Source organism: Erinaceus europaeus, unplaced genomic scaffold (genome assembly GCF_950295315.1).
Source record: "Erinaceus europaeus unplaced genomic scaffold, mEriEur2.1 scaffold_980, whole genome shotgun sequence".
NCBI lineage: Eukaryota > Metazoa > Chordata > Mammalia > Eulipotyphla > Erinaceidae > Erinaceus > Erinaceus europaeus.
In genome coordinates this window covers 1-16982 of record NW_026648207.1, presented here as the reverse complement: position 1 = coordinate 16982, position 16982 = coordinate 1, and the positions used below count along the sequence as shown (strand labels likewise).

General features: G+C 38.5%; 1 protein-coding gene across 1 annotated transcript in view; it reads right to left on the bottom strand.

The window, feature by feature from the left end:
* Window positions 1-12625, bottom strand: part of LOC132536675 (slit homolog 2 protein) — a gene marked incomplete at its 3' end in the record, with an annotated part of 35639 nt that extends 23014 nt beyond the window's left edge. The window contains exons 1-6 of the mRNA XM_060184835.1: window positions 12513-12625; window positions 10455-10526; window positions 6339-6410; window positions 4349-4492; window positions 4073-4236; window positions 2979-3002 (exon numbers count right to left, since the gene is read on the bottom strand). Coding sequence (XP_060040818.1) covers window positions 2979-3002; window positions 4073-4236; window positions 4349-4492; window positions 6339-6410; window positions 10455-10526; window positions 12513-12610 — 574 coding nt within the window. The remainder of the gene's footprint in view (window positions 1-2978; window positions 3003-4072; window positions 4237-4348; window positions 4493-6338; window positions 6411-10454; window positions 10527-12512) is intronic.
* Between the last annotated feature and the right edge of the window lie 4357 nt (window positions 12626-16982).

Genomic DNA, 16982 nt, shown 5'->3' with positions numbered 1-16982 from the left:
CCAGAAATATCTAAAAAAGAAAAAAAAAAGCCCTCTTTTTTCCATTTAGATTTCATAAAAAGAGACCAGTCAATCCTGATTTAAGCCTCAGCAGCTTGTCATGCTGTAGAAAGCTGCGTGACGTTCCATGGTGCTTGACGGAACCATGTTTTACTCATACCTGGCAACCACATGGTTAGATCAAGCACAACAGAAAATCTCGCTCCATAATCACTACACCATCCACTAGGCCAAGGGTAAGACCGAGAGGGAAGATGAAGGGAAGCAAGAGAAAAGCTACAGAAGTTCTGGAAGTGTAATACTGTTTACATGACATGCATTCTTCCCGCAGAATGTTTATGATCATAGTAAGAGTATTACTACCGAAGATTTCCTGGAAACACAAAGAAGGGGCTAGACTGAAAGGTGCCTCCACCGTTCCTCAGAACTGCAGAATGCAAACAACAGCTTTCAGGAACAACATCCAGGAAGAAGTTGAAGGTGAGCTACAAGGACAACAGAGAGGCTCAAAAGGGGTCTGTGGTTTCTTCTTGGGGAAGATATATATATATATATATAAAAGCATATATATATATATATATATTAAAGGTGCAAAAGACCAAGACTAAAAGAAGGTACATCAGGATTGAAAAGGAAAGACATTTCTGTTTCAGATCAGACACTTTTACTTACAGCCGACATGGTGAATTCCTGCAAAAGTAAAGATCACCAGGAAAGAAAGACAGAGTAATCCCAATTAAGATTCACATACAGATATAAAAAAACAACCAACTAAGGTCTCTTTCTGCTTTCCTTACCATGACAATTACAGGGGAACTTCGTGGACTGTCATGCATGGTACACTGTTATATTTTCAACCACAGAGGTCTTATAAGGACAGGAATAGCATACAAGATGCAAAACACAGATGAAGTCCTTGCCAATACTGTAAAAAACTAACTATGCATGATTAGAGTTTCTTCTGTGCTACCAGTATACTATTTTGATTTTTATAAAGAATGGTGGTAGGTAAATAAATATGTAAAATAAACCAAAAGCCATTATTAGGCATCTTCAAGGCCTATTACTGCATTTGGAATCATTTTAAGGATATGATTAACATTTTTACTGGCTTTATCAATTTATAATGTCACTTACTGGTAATGGAATCTAAAACTCCTGATAAGTTTGCAAAGATGGATATAATGGTTTCCTTACATTGGGCAATTAGCACCATGCCGTCCTTTCAGTATTTGTTCTACTGTGATTTCTTTACTTTGAAAGTGTAATCAAGGAATACAGGATCTTTGTCTAAGTGACAGGTACATCAGATATATCATTTAAAATATTTTAAGATATTTTATATGCTTTGAATGCCGTGACAATATTGGGGTATGCATGTGTGCTTTATGGTAGTTCTTCAGGAAGATTTAAATTTGAATCTTGAAAAACAGTGACAGCCCAAAGAATTCTTCCAACTCCTAACTTTTATACTCATTACCTTCTGAAATATGTAAGTTAAATCACAATTTTGATATGTTGTACTTTCCAAAATCTACCTTCATTGCTATCAGGAAGAGTACAAAACTCTTGTCAGAATTTATGAAGACAATCCAACTTCTCCACATTATTTGGTGAATTAGAAATATTGGCATATATATTAATAGAAAGCTGTATTTAAATGCAATCATTTGAAAATATCTGGTAACAATTACATTAACTTTGGTATTTAAGTTATATTAATGCTTTATGAAGTTGACCCAGTGTTTAGAATAAATTTTCTCAAGTAACAGCTACTAGATAACTGTTTAAGAACTAATTATTGAAAAATTATGAATTTTAAAGATTGCAAATAAAGGTCAGTCAATTGTTTTTCCAGCATATCACCTCTGATGCAGTTAGTTTAACATATAAAACATGTTCAAGTTCAAAATAGGTAAAAAACAAAAATCTCTTAAATTCATAAAAAACTGAAAATTTTAACACAGTAATGCCAAGCAAACACATCTCTCTCTCTCTCTCTCTCTTTTTTTCCTAGAAAGACCAAACACACAGTTCCCCTTAATAGACTAATATATTTTTATAAACAAGTAATGTAAACATATCATTTTACTTATAGCTGATAAAATACATTATAGTTGACAATAAACCCAGGCGATGTTAATTGTAGCCAATCAATTACTGAACATATTTTTTATATAGTGATTTATAACAAACAAGGCAAGAAACATTTTACATAATTGGCAGGCAAGGAAAAAAAAAGAAGAAACATTTCAAAGAGCTAGTTCTAGAATGATCAGTCTTGATAGCATAAAGGTAGCACAGGTAAAACACTGAAGTTGCATTTCTAAGCAACACGTCATTCATGGCAACTAGTGCCCATGAACTGCTGATCTTTGTGGATGGAAATCACTAATGTTTTTTGTGCATCTGAACTGTGACTCCATGAAAGCAAGACTGTGAAGGTTCACATACAAGTACTACTGCATGTGAGGCATCTGTTGTTTTCATATAAAAGGGAAGCAAAAATTTTTTTAAAAAAAAGGGAAAGGGGGATTTTTAAAATATAAAAGCATCTAAAAAGTAAAATTCACCATCAAAATTTCATTGAGAAGTTATTGGAAAATGCCAGACTGTGGTGTTAACTGATTTCATAGAGAACTAGCTCTTTGGCAACAGAAAGTTCTATTTAAATAGAAATTCATAGTTGCAGCATTTTTGTTACTGTGAGATATTTAAGATAGTGTGCAGAGAGACAGAGACTTAAAAAAAAAAAAAAGAAGAAGGTGGGAGTTTAATCATATGTAGGTATAACATCAGAAGCCACATGCAAAGGTCAGGTTTTTCAGGAAGTAGCTACAGTGATCTATGTAGAAATCATTCTACCTACAGAGTATCTACTGCACTTTCAAAAGCATGCACATTAAAGTTATAGAAGCTCGATTTTATAAGGTGAGAAAGGGTGGCTGCAGTTAGTCCTACTGCCGAGCAAAACCTACCTGGAATGAAATACTGTTCTTTAGCTAAATAAAAAAAAAAAGAGAAACAAAATAGAAGATGCACCTGAATGTCAGCAAGCAGAGATATGAGTTATATTAGATTCAGAATGGATTCAAGTTACTACAGATAATTAAGTGAAAAATGTGTATTCCCAGCAGCAACCACAGTATAACAATGTACAGTGAGTGATAAACATTGAACCGTGGACAATCAAAAGCTTTGTTTTGATATTAGCTATTTAGTATGTATTAACTGCTGAATGTGAAAAAAGTCTGGAAAAGTTAAGTAGTACACTTCCCCAAACACAGATAATATATTCTATCATTCAAAACAAAAGAAACAAACAAACAAAAACACCTAGAAAAGACTAGACCCAAGCAAATAATCAATTTCAATAGAGCATTCTATTCAAATACATGTAAATAATCCCCAAAAGTCAAAATATGAGCTCTGGTGGAGGGCGGGGAGGAGAATATATAGAGAGCCTTATAGTTCTATTGAAATAAGAATGTAAAATGGCTTTCAGAGTGAGGATTCAGGGATCAGGTGTTTTCTCCCTCTGCTTCTATCAGGTCTGAGCAAATCACATAATCAAATCTCAGTTCACTGTGTGAAGACATGAGAACATGATTGACTACCAGATGTTGCTCAGTGGAGAGTAATACAATGCACACGAGACTTAATAGACTTAAAAGGTATTTTGAGTGATCTAAAAGGCTTCTGTTAAGTTTGAACCCTGGGAATATAGTAAAAGGTATTTTGAGTGATCTAAAAGGCTTCTGTTAAGTTTGAACCCTGGGAATATAGTGGGAAATTTCCAGGCATCCTTTTGCACTTGGCTATTTTTTCTGCTGGATCTAACACTACAAGTGTTACCTACAGGAGTACGATACGAATGTACGGTACCTATGCTTGCTATATATATATATTTTTTTAACATTCTTTTTTTTTTTTAGTGTTTCCTCATGTGCAGACAAAAAGACTCTAGGATCCTATAGTGCCTGCTAATTCAGCTGGAGGCCAGCTGTCTCTAGGTGTCATGTAACCACTGGTTTTGGTAACAGCACAAATGTCATAGGAAGGGAGAAATTACCTGAGCAACGGAATTTCTTGCTTTTGATCTGTCCAATTCTTTTGTTTGCCAGACGCCGGGGGCTGGTGCATCGGGCACCGCTGGTCTCGATGGGGTTTGTATGGAGATAATCCGCCAGCCACTTGAGATGGCAGTCACAAATAAAGGGGTTCTGGGCCAGATGCCTTTCAGAGACACATTTAGAACACTTTGATAAAAGGCTTGCCAGGAACCCAACCCACAAATTGACAGCCAAAGCAACTGTCATCAAATTCCATCCAAATCAGGTATACATACATAGTCTGAATGGCCCGGAGAGGTGAGAAGGTCCCCTTGGCAATGGTCTGAAGTTTGTTGTCATATAAGGAGAGAAGGTTCAAGTTGTGCAGATCCTGAAAAGCATCTACCCGAAGGCAGTTTATCTTGTTGGCATTCAATAATCTGTTTGATCAAATAGTTGTAGAATTAAAGTGTAGTATCTCCTAATTCACCTACACGATTCTGTTCTTCTTGAGAAAAACCCAAGGCAAGAAGCACATTTCTTTGCAACTTGGCAACATTTTCATTGTCATAATCTGAGATGTAACAGTCAGAAGTTTGGGGGTGGGTCACACCAGAAAAAGCAAGTGTCAGGTAGGTTAGTGAATGCCTTTGGTTTATTCAATTTACAAAATCATCAAACTTATTCCCTAGAAGAAGGAGGGGTTAGAGGAATAGACAAAAGTAGAGAGAGACCCAAGTGTCTGTCTTCTCCTCCTCTCTCCATTTCTCTCTGTCCTATCTAACAATGGTGATATCACTTACAACAACAATAAAAAACAAGGGCAACAAAAGGGAAAATAAATAAATGTAAAAAAAATTTTAATTAAGAATAAAATGTACTAAACACTAATCTCTTCACTTTTCAAGCTCATTAACCTGCTAGCTCAACTATCTAAAAGTGTGTAAAATGTTAAAGAAGGTGCCATCTCGGGTTTATGTACTAGGCAGGATGGTGATAGTGAGAAAGCAAGTAAAACACAAGGAAATAGTGCTAGAAAGGTCTGGAAGAATGGTAAGAGAAATAAATAGCAAACAAGCAACACTAGGTTATAGCTTCTGTCTATAATAAGTGTATAGAGTAAAACTATTCAAGATCAGAAACCGTATTTGTTTAGTCTATTGGAGGCATAAAAATAACTTGAAGCCGATAGAAAGTTTTGAGCTTAACAGGTTAATGGTCATCCAAACTCACTGGTCTTCTGTAAGTCAATTTATTGGTTTAGGATCTGAGTAATATAGCCAGGTGGGTACAGTCCTATCTCAGTCCCACCTTCCTCTTCCTCTTTGTGTCTGAGACTACAGGATATGAAAGAAATCGAACCAGTGAAGCCACTTAGCAGTTCCATGAATGCATGAAACCCTCCATTCATTGATTGGTGTCACATAAAAAACAAATCAGAGGGCAGGGAGACAGCATAATGATTATGCAAACAGACTCTCATGCCTGAGGCTCTGAGGTCCCAGGTTCAAGCTCCCCAACCACCTTAAGCTAAAGCTGAGCAGTGCTCTGGTTAAAAAAAAAATGGCACTGGAGACCATGAAACAGAATGGTGAACACCAAGCATAGTGAGGTTAAATACTGATTTGTTAGCTATTTGTGTGTGTGTGTGTGTGTGTGTGTGTGTGTGTGTGTGTGTGTGTGTGTGTGTGTAGGAGGCAGAAATCACTTGACATAAAAGTATGTTCATCAAATAGTGGAGAAACACCTTTATTTGGAAAGTCTGTGGTACTTATTAATACACTCTTAGAAAAAAAAAAGTATAAATCCCACTGCCAACAAATGCATCCAAACCAAAGAGAATAACAACATTTCAATTTAAGAATTTTAGGCAGACTAACTTTGAGATATCGAAGATGAAAGATTAACAAAAATAGTAGTAGCATATTGTAAACCTCTTTTTCATATAATAACTTCTTGAAACGCCTGCTGCCCTTGTAAATGTGTACAGTAAATCTATCATCCAAGTTCAAATGAGTAGCAGGAATTGTTTAAGCAGATGGTCTTTAAAAAGATAATCTAGGGACTTATAGATAATTCTCACATCAAAGATTAGTTGGAGTGCCCTGTTCTATTCTGTGTCTTCAAATAAATACCATCAGTGTTAGTTAAATTAGACTAAGCTGTTCAATTTCATTAAACATTTTGGGTTGTTTTTCTGAGGCCTGATGAAGATGTGAAATAGTTCAGTGTCTAAAATACTAATTGAGAATTCAACAGATTAGAAAGAATCAAATAAATACTCACAGCAGTTGTAAAGAAAACAGTCCTTCAAATAAACTTTTGGGGAGTTCTGTGATTTTATTTCCATAGAGGACACTGAAAACAAGGGGGAAAAAAAGCATAATCTAAGTGAAAAAGAAATCAGACACAAAGGTATAATAAAATTTTGTCTAGCACATGAATTCAGGTTATAGAAGATTAGGAAGCAATCCATCATAAAAGCTATTATCAGAATACACTTCAAAATTCAATTATTTCCGAATATGGATCTAATATGTGCTTAGTAATTAAGAATGTATAAAAGACACAGAAAATAAAAATGAACACAATTCTTAAGGTTTTCTTTACATACATTCACACTACAAAGAGTTTACAGATCATGAGAGATGACTAAGTGTTAGAAAGCAAAAACACTAAAGATAGAAGCCACTGCTCATTAAAGAATGAGCCAGGGACTTAGCATATTGAGTGAAAGCAAGTGAATTCTGTCTGCCAGAGAAGAAAACGCATAGTGTGCATACTTAGGAAATATAAGATCTGCGAAGACAGTCATCACTAATACATTAGAATTTTAAAATAGAGTTAACTCTCTTTTCAGTCACCAGATTCCAGGTGTCATCAGGATGCCGGCCAGACTTCCCTGGATTGAAGACCCCACCAATATGTCCTGGAGCTCAGCTTCCCCAGAGACCCACCCTACTAGGGAAAGAGAGAGGCAGACTGGGAGTATGGACCGACCAGTCAACGCCCATGTTCAGCGGGGAAGCAATTACAGAAGCCAGACCTTCTACCTTCTGCAACCCACAATGACCCTGGGTCCATACTCCCAGAGGGATAGAGAGTGGGAAAGCTATCGGGGGAGGGGGTGGGATATGGAGATTGGGCGGTGGGAATTGTGTGGGGTTGTACCCCTCCTACCCTATGGTTTTGTTAATTAATCCTTTCTTAAATAAAAAAGAAAAAAAATAATAATAAAAAAAAAAGAATTTTAAAATAAATGCTTCCAAGTGGAATAGACCCAAGAATGTGCCTCATGTGATCCACCTCTCACCAGTCACTACACACAAGGATGTGAGTAAATCACTCCAAACCACCCTGTTATCTAGCAAGGGATTTGGTAAGTTGGTAATTGTCTAAAACTTGATTAATAAAACAAATTAAGGAATAACAACAAAAAAAAGAAGAAATAGGAGAATCTTAAAAGGAAACAAATAGAAATGGATAATCACTATGTTGACTACTAAAAATGGTCTGTCTAAATCACACCTCTTCAGAGCCCTGCCCTACTAGGGAAAGGTAGAAACAGGCTGGGAGTATGTTCACCAAAGTCTATGTTTAGTGGAGAAGCAATTACAGAAACCAGACCTTGCACCTTCGGCAACCCATAAAAATTTTGGTCCATATTCCCAGAGGGATAAAGAATAGGGAAGCTTCAATGGAGGGGATGGGACACAGAACTCTGGTTTCAGGAACTGTGTAGAATTGTACCCTCGTTATCTTACTACCCTGTTAATCATTAAATCACTAATAAAAATAATAATCAATGGTCTGTCTACAATGATGCCTCCCTATATTAAGCTCCCAAAAGTAGGAAATCGTAATCATGTAAACAAGAACAGAAATTATAAATTTATGGTGACAATTTGAAGATGTAAATATGTTTAGAAAAATCTTCACTAAATAACACTTTTTGGAGTTACACAGAATAAACAGACAACACAATATTTATGTATAAGATGTTAATCATGGCATAGTAATAACACACATTGAAACACATATTAAATATCTCCGACTTCCAAATAAGGGAAGTGAGTAAACAAATAATTCACACTGATAAATGCCATTTTCCACATTAGAAAAATCTACTTTCATTCTGGTTAGTTTCAACATTTGAATAGTGTGATATAGAATCATGGATGGCTATTCTGGGAGTCCTCTTCCCTTTACTGAAGATGCAGAAGATAACAATCTTACTAAGGAGAATAAATGTCTGAAGTCCAACTGAAATAGATGTGATAGCTATCCTGAAAAAGGTATTTGGGCCAAACTTAAAGTTTGGCTCATAGAAGAAAGTAATATATGCATATCTGTGAACTGAAACTCTCAACAATTTAAAAGGGAAAACAGTTGAGGGGAAAATAGAGGAAACTCCATTTCATTTTCACTGAAAAACAGTGGTACAGTTTAAAGTATGGCATAGGAAAAATAAACAAAAAAACAAAAACAAAAAAGCTCAACAGAAGAAGGGAGGAAGTGAATCTTTTAGTACAAACTCTTGTGGAATCAGTGAGTTCGTAAAAACAGGCAATTGGACTTCTGTGAGTCTTATATCAAACTTTGTTAACTTAGAACAGACATAATCTCCTGAAAGCAAAACATGACTATATTCTAGTTTCCACTAATGATTGTTCTCTTAGTATTGGACTTAGCTCCAGTTAAAAAAAAACAAACAAACAAACAAAAAAAAAACCAGAACAAAACCAAAAAGTAAATGTAAGTCAGTACTACAGGTGAAATAATAGCTTCCCATGTTAATACTTTTAAAGAATTGCAACCTGAACTCCCAGATGAATGTTTCCACCTACTCCTTCTCCTGGTACAAGCGAACCTAAATTGCTATATACACCCCACGGGTTTATTTGATTCTCAAAATATGTATTGTGGAATTCTCACAGGCTACCACTCAATTCGGAAATCTAAGAGTAATTCTTACCAAGAAGGATTCTTCACTGAGCAGCAATGGTAAAATATAATGCCAGCCTCCATTTCTTATTTGAAAAGTAAAATTTGAAATCGAGGTTACTTTATTTGACGGATTGATAAATATTTCAGAAGTCTGTAGGAAAAATAGTCCTCTAGCCATCTCCTTTAGAACCTCTGTGATGGGGGTCATGCAGTAGGTGCAGCGTGTTAAGAGCATATGGCGCAATGTGCAAGGACTGGGACAGGTATCCTGGTTCAACCCCCCCCCCCCCCCCGGCTCCCCACCTGCAGGGGGGTCGCTTCACAAATGGTGAAGCAGGTTTGTAGGTTTCTATCTATCTCTCCCCTTCTCTGTCTTCCCCTCCTTTCTCGATTTCTCTCTTTCCTATTCAACAACAATGACGACAATAAACAAGGGCAACAAAAAGGAAAGAACAGCCTCCAGGAGCAGCGGATTCATAGTGCCCTGGAAGCAAAATAAATAAATAAATGAATGAATAAAAGTTTTTAAAAATAATAAAAAGAAAATCTTTAATTTACATAGTATTCTGCCCAAAAGTTGATTTCATTTAAGGAAAGTTGTGATAGTTTCTTATCATTTTTCTCTGAATATTTAAGGATGATCCTTTCAGGGACGCCTGAAGTTGAAGGAGTTGAGAGGGCTCCAGTCATCTTTTCCACATGATAACAAAGGGGTTAAATTACACCAAGGCAAAGGACTCTGGCGGAGGAGAAGAGAAGGAATAAAGAAAGTCTTGGGGTCCAAGTGCTTGGACCTATAACAGAAAAGGAACTACACTGGGAGGTGAAAATGTTCTGCAAACAACTATCATGAAGAAGTGAGAAACTGTACACACATTACAAAACTATACTGTAAGTCATTAACCCCCAATAAAGTGGGGGGAAAAACATTACACACACACACACACACACACACACACACACACACACACACACACACACACTATTCTGTCTGAGAAACAGTGGTTATTGTTGGCACACTAACCAAACTAGGGGCGTAATTTAGGGTTAGGATTAGACAAAAACCTAAAAATTCATTGACTTTTTAAAAAATATTTTATTTATTTTATTTTTTTGAGAGAGGTGCAGAGAGAGAGGGAGAGACAGATAGAGAGAAACACCAGAGCACTGCTCAGCTCTGGCTTATGGTGGTGCGGGGGATTGAACCTGGGACTTAAGAGTCTCAGGCATGAGAGTCTGTTTGCATAACTATTATGCTACCTCCCTCGCCCGACTTTTTTTTTTTTTTAAGCAGGTAGAAAGTTTCTATGAAAATGACACAGTCTGTTAATGACAAAAACAATTAAGATTCAGATTAAAAGTGCCAAGGAGTGTTTTCCCTTAAATGAAAATTGTAGATTACAGAACCCCTGTGAGGTATTCTGCATTCTTCCCAGTGTTGTGGTTCATACTTACAGTGAATTCAGAGAACGTAGTCCTTGGAAAGCATCTGGTGCCAGTTCAGAGATCTGGTTATTGCTCAGGTCACTAAAATTAGAAATGTGGACAAGTTGAACGGAATAGAATGTCAATGAGACTTACTGCAGAGGATATATTAATTGCATTTACATATCAATTTTGCATCTATCAATACATGAGTAAAGTTTTCAACATAAGACATCTGATGGGAGACGCCCATGTTCAGCGGGGAAGCAATTCCAGAAGCCAGACCTTCCACCTTCTACAACCCACAATGACCCTGAGTCCATACTCCCAGAGGGACAGAGAATGGGAAAGCTATAGGGGGAGGGGATGGGATATAGAGATCTGGTGGCTGGAATTGTGTGGAGTTGGACCTCCTCGTATCCTACGGTTTTGTTAATGTCTCCTTTTTAAATAAATAAATTAATGAATTAAAAAAAGAATGCTACCGACCAGTGACATACCTCGTAGAGCACACATTACCACTATGCACAAGGACTTGGGTTCAAACTGCAGAACTGACCTCTTCCTCAACCCCCCAGCAAGGAGAAAGCATTATAAACCATCAAACAGTGTTACAAGCTTATCTCTTTCTTTCTATGTCTCTGTCTACCCCTTTTCTCTCAATTTCTCTCTCTCTCTCTCCAATAGCATAAGCAAAATATAAATATGGTGTTGGAGTGGTAAATTTGTCTCGCAGGGCAACAAACCCAAGTGATATAACCTTGGTGGCAAGAAAATAAAAAATAAGTTAATAAACATGATGCAGTCTAACTTATTTATTTATTTTGCCTACAGGATTATAGCTGGGGCTTGGAACCTGAACTATGAATCCACTGATCCTGTGGTCATTTTTTTCAATCTTTTTTTTTTTTTGGATAGGACAGAGAGAAACTGGAAGGAGGGAGATAGGGAGGAAGAGAGAAAGACACCTGCAGACCTGCTTCACCACTTGTGAAGCCACTTCCCTGCAGGTGGAAAGCTGGGGGGTTCCAACTGGGATCCTAGCATGGGTTCTTGTGCTGCTATGCGCTTAACCGGGTGCACCACTGTCCACCCCCAAATCTCACTTATTAAACCAGTACTGACTATTTTTCCATATTATTTTTAAAGATGCCTTTTTTGGGGGGAGGGGTTATTGCCAGGTTTCCACTGCTTCAAGCCCATTTTCTCAGATAATGAAAGACAAAAGAGGCAAAGATACCACAGCATTGAAATTTACCACCAGTGTGATGGGAGCCAGGTTCAAACCTGGGTTGCATACAGGACAAAGCAGACACACTATCTAGGTGAGCTATCTTGTTGGCAAAGCTGCCAAGTCTTAATCTGAAAGTAGTACATCTAGTGGCCAAGTTGAGAGCCCATGTTATAATGTGCAAGGACCAGGGTTCAAGCCCCTGATCCCCTCCTGCAGGGTGGAAGCTTCACGAATGGTAAAGCAGCACTGCAGGTGTCTCTCTGTCCCTTTCTATAGCCCCCTTCCACTTGATTTCTGGCCGTCTCTTTTATTTATCAAATAAATAAAGATAATAGAACATAAATAAGAAAGAAAACAGCACATCTAGAATGTGAGTGCTCAGCACGTTGGCTGGACACATATCTACATTATTATGAAACAATATACTGACTTACCAAAACATTTCTTTTTTTTAAAGACTTATTTCTATTTATTTATTAGAGAGAGGCAGAATGAAATTGAGAGGCTGGGGGGAGACGGAGAGGGAAAAGTCACAGAGACACCTGCATCCCTGCTTCACCACTCATGAAGCTTTCCCCCTGCAGGTAGGGACCAGGGGCTTGAACCCATGTCCTTGAGCGCTGTGATGTGGGCAGTTAACCAGATGTGTCACCTCCTGGCCCACCCAAAGAAATTTCTTTAAGAATACATATTTTAGCTTTTGACACTATAGGTAAAATTAGCAAACAGCTAGGGGCATTGTCTAATATTTAAACTGTCAAGCACTTAAATATCCACACGTAAATGGCTGTCTTTGCATGGTCATGATATTTATACTTTCTAAAAAATTACAGATAGTCAGAATAATTACTCACATTCTTCTAAGTTTTTTATACGGGGAGAAAGCTCCAGGGGGGATGACCTTGATTGAGTTCTGCTCCAGACGTCTGCAACGGAAAAAAAAAAATTCCATTTTGAATGCAAATGTGAGCTCTTAGTAAGTTTAATTCAAGCCCAGGATACAGATAATAAAGCAAATCTGATGCTCTTCACGAATGATGTTTTCTTTTTTCTCAAAAACGAATACAAATTATTTGTGCCCTAAATATGGAACAAGATTTGGGAATAAAAACAAGACAGAAAAAAATTTTTTTTTTTTTTTTTTTTTTTTTTGGTTTTTCAGACACTGAAGGTCCATCAGGCAAGTCTGGAATCTGTATAGAAAAGAAAGTGCCACATCATACAACCTCTTGTGGGCCTCTACAGGACCTTGCCCTCAATGTACAACAACACTGGTAGAGCAACTGTACCATTCTTGAAGGGAGGTTGAGACAACACACTCTGACACTCCAGGAAGATGGGTCCTGAAATGAGTGTAACCTCGAACGTTCCTAGCTGTGACTATGGAATGTGAGTTCAGACCAACAGGGATGTAGGGGTTACACAGGCCCTAGGATAGATCGATGAGGTTTACAGTTAACAGTATTTATATACTTTTCCCATATTTGGGAGCCTCTCTCTGCCCTGATCCAGCTTTCTAGTCCTATTTCCAACTTTGACATTTTCCAAAACAATATTCTTAATTCACCTGCATATTATCTGTGGGGCTCAGGAAAAGTTAGTAGTCATGGAACCCTTGGGATATACCCTAAAATAGATTTTGTAGTACCATGAAGACCCCAAATCTCATTTGCTGTATTCTTACCTTTAGGTTCTTGATTACTAAACAATTTATTCTGCTTTATATCTTTAAACCAATAAGTTGCAGATGCTACCATGATGTTAACCTGAATACCCTAGGCAGATGACTTCCTCCATGTGTCCTGGAACCCCACCTCCTCAGAGCCCTGCCTCATACTGGGTGAAGATAAAAATGGGTGGGGGCGGTAGCTCACCAGATTAAGCACAAATAGTGTGAATTATAAGGGCCTGTGGAAGACCAGGGTTCAAGACGCCAGTTCCCCACTTGCAAGGGGGGCCAGTGTTACCTCACAATCGGTGAAGGTCTTCCGTTGTTTTTCTCTACCCTTTTCTATCCTCCTTCCTCTTTCAATTTATCTTTGTCCCATCCAACAACAATAACAGACACAACAACAATAACAGCAACAACAATGGGGAAAAATGGCTACCAGGAGCAGTGGATTCATAGTGAAGGCACAGAGCCCGAGAGATAATACTGGAGGCAAATAAATAAATAAATAAATAAATAAATAAATAGGAAAAATAAAAGGCTGGGACTGACCTATCAACGCCTATGTCCAGTGGAGGAGAAATTATAGAAGCCAGAACTTCCACCTTCTGCTCCCCATAAAGATCTTTGGCCCATACTCCCAGAGGGATAAAGAATAGGAAAGCTTCCAATGGAGGGGAATGGATATGAAGCACTGGTGGTGGGAACTGAACTATATGGCATTATATCCCTCTTAGCCCACAATCTTGTCAATCATCATTAAACCACTAATAATAATAAAAAAGTGCCAGTAAAACGCTAATCTCAGAGTATGTTTTTAACACCAGCAAAAGAAGTATCTAGTAAAACTGAGAAAATAAAAGATGTATTTTAAAGAAAATCATGTTCCCACAAAAGAAAATCCTTTGAGTACTAAATGTCCTTGGCCTTTGATTTCTTCAACAGAGAGCCTATAACATGTTGAATATGATGACTTAGGCAGCAAAGTAATCATGAGGCTTCTTACAAAGCAAAAATCTTAAATTCTAAGCCCATATGTACGTACAGTGGGTATTTCTAGGAAGACTGGGTTGTTTACTGAATACATGAATACAGTGTGTGAGAACATCCTCGTAGACACTCCCTGTGGACCTTACTGCTGTTCTCTCTTGGAAAACAGACTCACATAAACTCTATATAACAGGCTCATTTGCCAAATGGATTGTGTGAGGTTGCACCAATGAAATCCACCAGTGGGAGATTAGAAGGTGGGGAAGAAAAGCAGGATATTATCCCCTTTTCTTCTTTAAGGGAGTGTCCTTCGAAGAGGACTCCTCTCCTTCTTCTGTTCAGTTCTTACTGGAGGACTCTTTCTTATGGCAGGACACCTTGTTCTTTATAGGTTTTCATGGACTGAGGCTCCTACGCTATTTAATATTTACATCAATGACCTCCCAGAAACTTCTTCAAGGAAGTTCATCTACGCCGATGACATCTGCTGTGCAACTCAGGCATCAAAGTTCGACATCCTCGAGGAAACACTCACAAAAGACATGTCTCTGATATCTGATTACTGTAAAAAATGGCGACTAATCCCTAGCACTGCAAAAACGGTATCATCTGTTTTCCATCTACACCATGCCTTGGCCTCGCGTGAGCTTAATGTGCAGCTTGGCGATACGAGAATCCGGCATGAAGCCCAGCCAGTCTATCTTGGCGTTACTCTCGATCACACACTGTCATTTCACAAACATCTCATAAAAACTGCAGCAAAGGTGGGCGCGAGGAATCACATCACTGCAAGACTGGCCAGCTCCTCATGGGGCGCTAGCGCTTCCACACTACGATCATCATCTCTGGCATTATGCTATTCCACTGCAGAATACTGTGCCCCAGGATGGTTCCGTAGCCCCCATGTCCACTTGGTCGATTCCAAATTATATTCCTCCATGAGGATCATTTCTGGAACCATCCGTTCCACCCCGGTTCCATGGCTGCCAGTTCTTAGCAACATCGCCCCACCAGATATTCATCGGGATGCAGCACCATCTAAGTTCATTTCCCACATCTACGCTCAACGGGACCTGCCAATATACGCGGATATCTTCGCCCACCCTGTCCAGCGCTTGACGTCTCGTCACCCAATCTGGTCCCCTACACCTACACTGAACTTCTCTGTTCCAGACTCTTGGAAACAGAGTTGGCAGTCAGCTGAGGTAAAGAACAAACACGTCATCACAGACCCCTGCAAGCGTCAACCCGGCTTTGACCTAGCACGTTATGATTGGGCCCTCCTCAATTGCTATCGAACAGGCCATGGCCGGTGCGCCGCTATGTTCCATCGCTGGGGAGCCAGAGACGACCCGAACTGCCCCTGCGGCTCCAGACAGACTATGACCCACATAGTCAACGACTGCCACCTCTCCAGATTCAAAGGAGGTCTCGAAACTTTACATCAGGCTCAACCTGATGCTGTTGACTGGCTACAGAAGAAGGGCAAACGCTAGAAGAAGAAGATGGACTGAGGGGGGTGGGAGTAGCTTTCTAATTACTGTGTCAAATTCTACAATTGTTTAACTTATTCTTCATATTAAAAGCTCACCACTAAAAAACCTGGAAAAAAGCTGTATCCTCCTGCTTGGATTTAAATATATATTTTATGTTGGCAGGTGCATGTATTTATGTACAAATGCAGTGAGCAGATACATAGTGACTACATATTTACACAGGTACTGGCTCATATTACTGAAGGTTCGTAATGAGCTAATCCATCAATATTTAATTAATCTAATGACTTCCAAGTCAAAACAAATAGCTGAAATGTAGGGCTTTTTGAACATCCGTATTCTTGGAAGTATTAAGTTTTCTGTAGCAACCTCAGGATTCATGCTTAGCCTTCTCGTTTCTCTATGTAATAGGCTCCCCAGCCTCACTGCTCTCGAATTCCAGTCTGATGTGATATTGCCAACAATCTTTCCTTGGATATGATTCTGTGTAACTCCCTGCCTCTCTCTCCCCTTTTCTCTCAGTTTATGACTATTAATTATTAATTTATTCAAGCACTGGTTAACTCTGACTCACTGTCATACAGGCAATTGATCCTGGCACCTTGGAGTCTCAGGTATAAAAGGATTTTGCATAATCACTATACCATCTCCAGGACCTATGGCTTCACCTTTTAATCTCCTAATGCAATCCATTCTGCAGGATTCAGTCCCTTTCTCTCTCACACATACAAGGCAAAACTCTCTTCTTATGTGAGCTCAGATCTACAGGGATGCAGAGTTCACATAAGTTCCTAAGCTGAAATGGGCCCCAGATCACATTAAAATGATGGGGTTTACAGTCAACAATATTTATACACCTTTCCCATATTTGGGAGCTACTCTCTTCCTTGATCCAGTTTTCTGGTCCTTTTTCCAGCCATGACATCATCTCCCCAGACAATGCCTTGGATCCACCTGCATATTAGATGTCAGTCTCAGAAAAAAACAAAACAAAACAAAAATACTAGTATAGTCATGGGGCCTTTGGAATATAACTAAAACAGGCCTACTAACTATCTACAAAATGGAATACACCCCATCCCCAACGCATCATCTGAACTATTCCAGCCTTTAGGTTCATGATTAGTCAACAATTTGTTTGGCTTTATATGTTAACTCTTTTTTCAGTC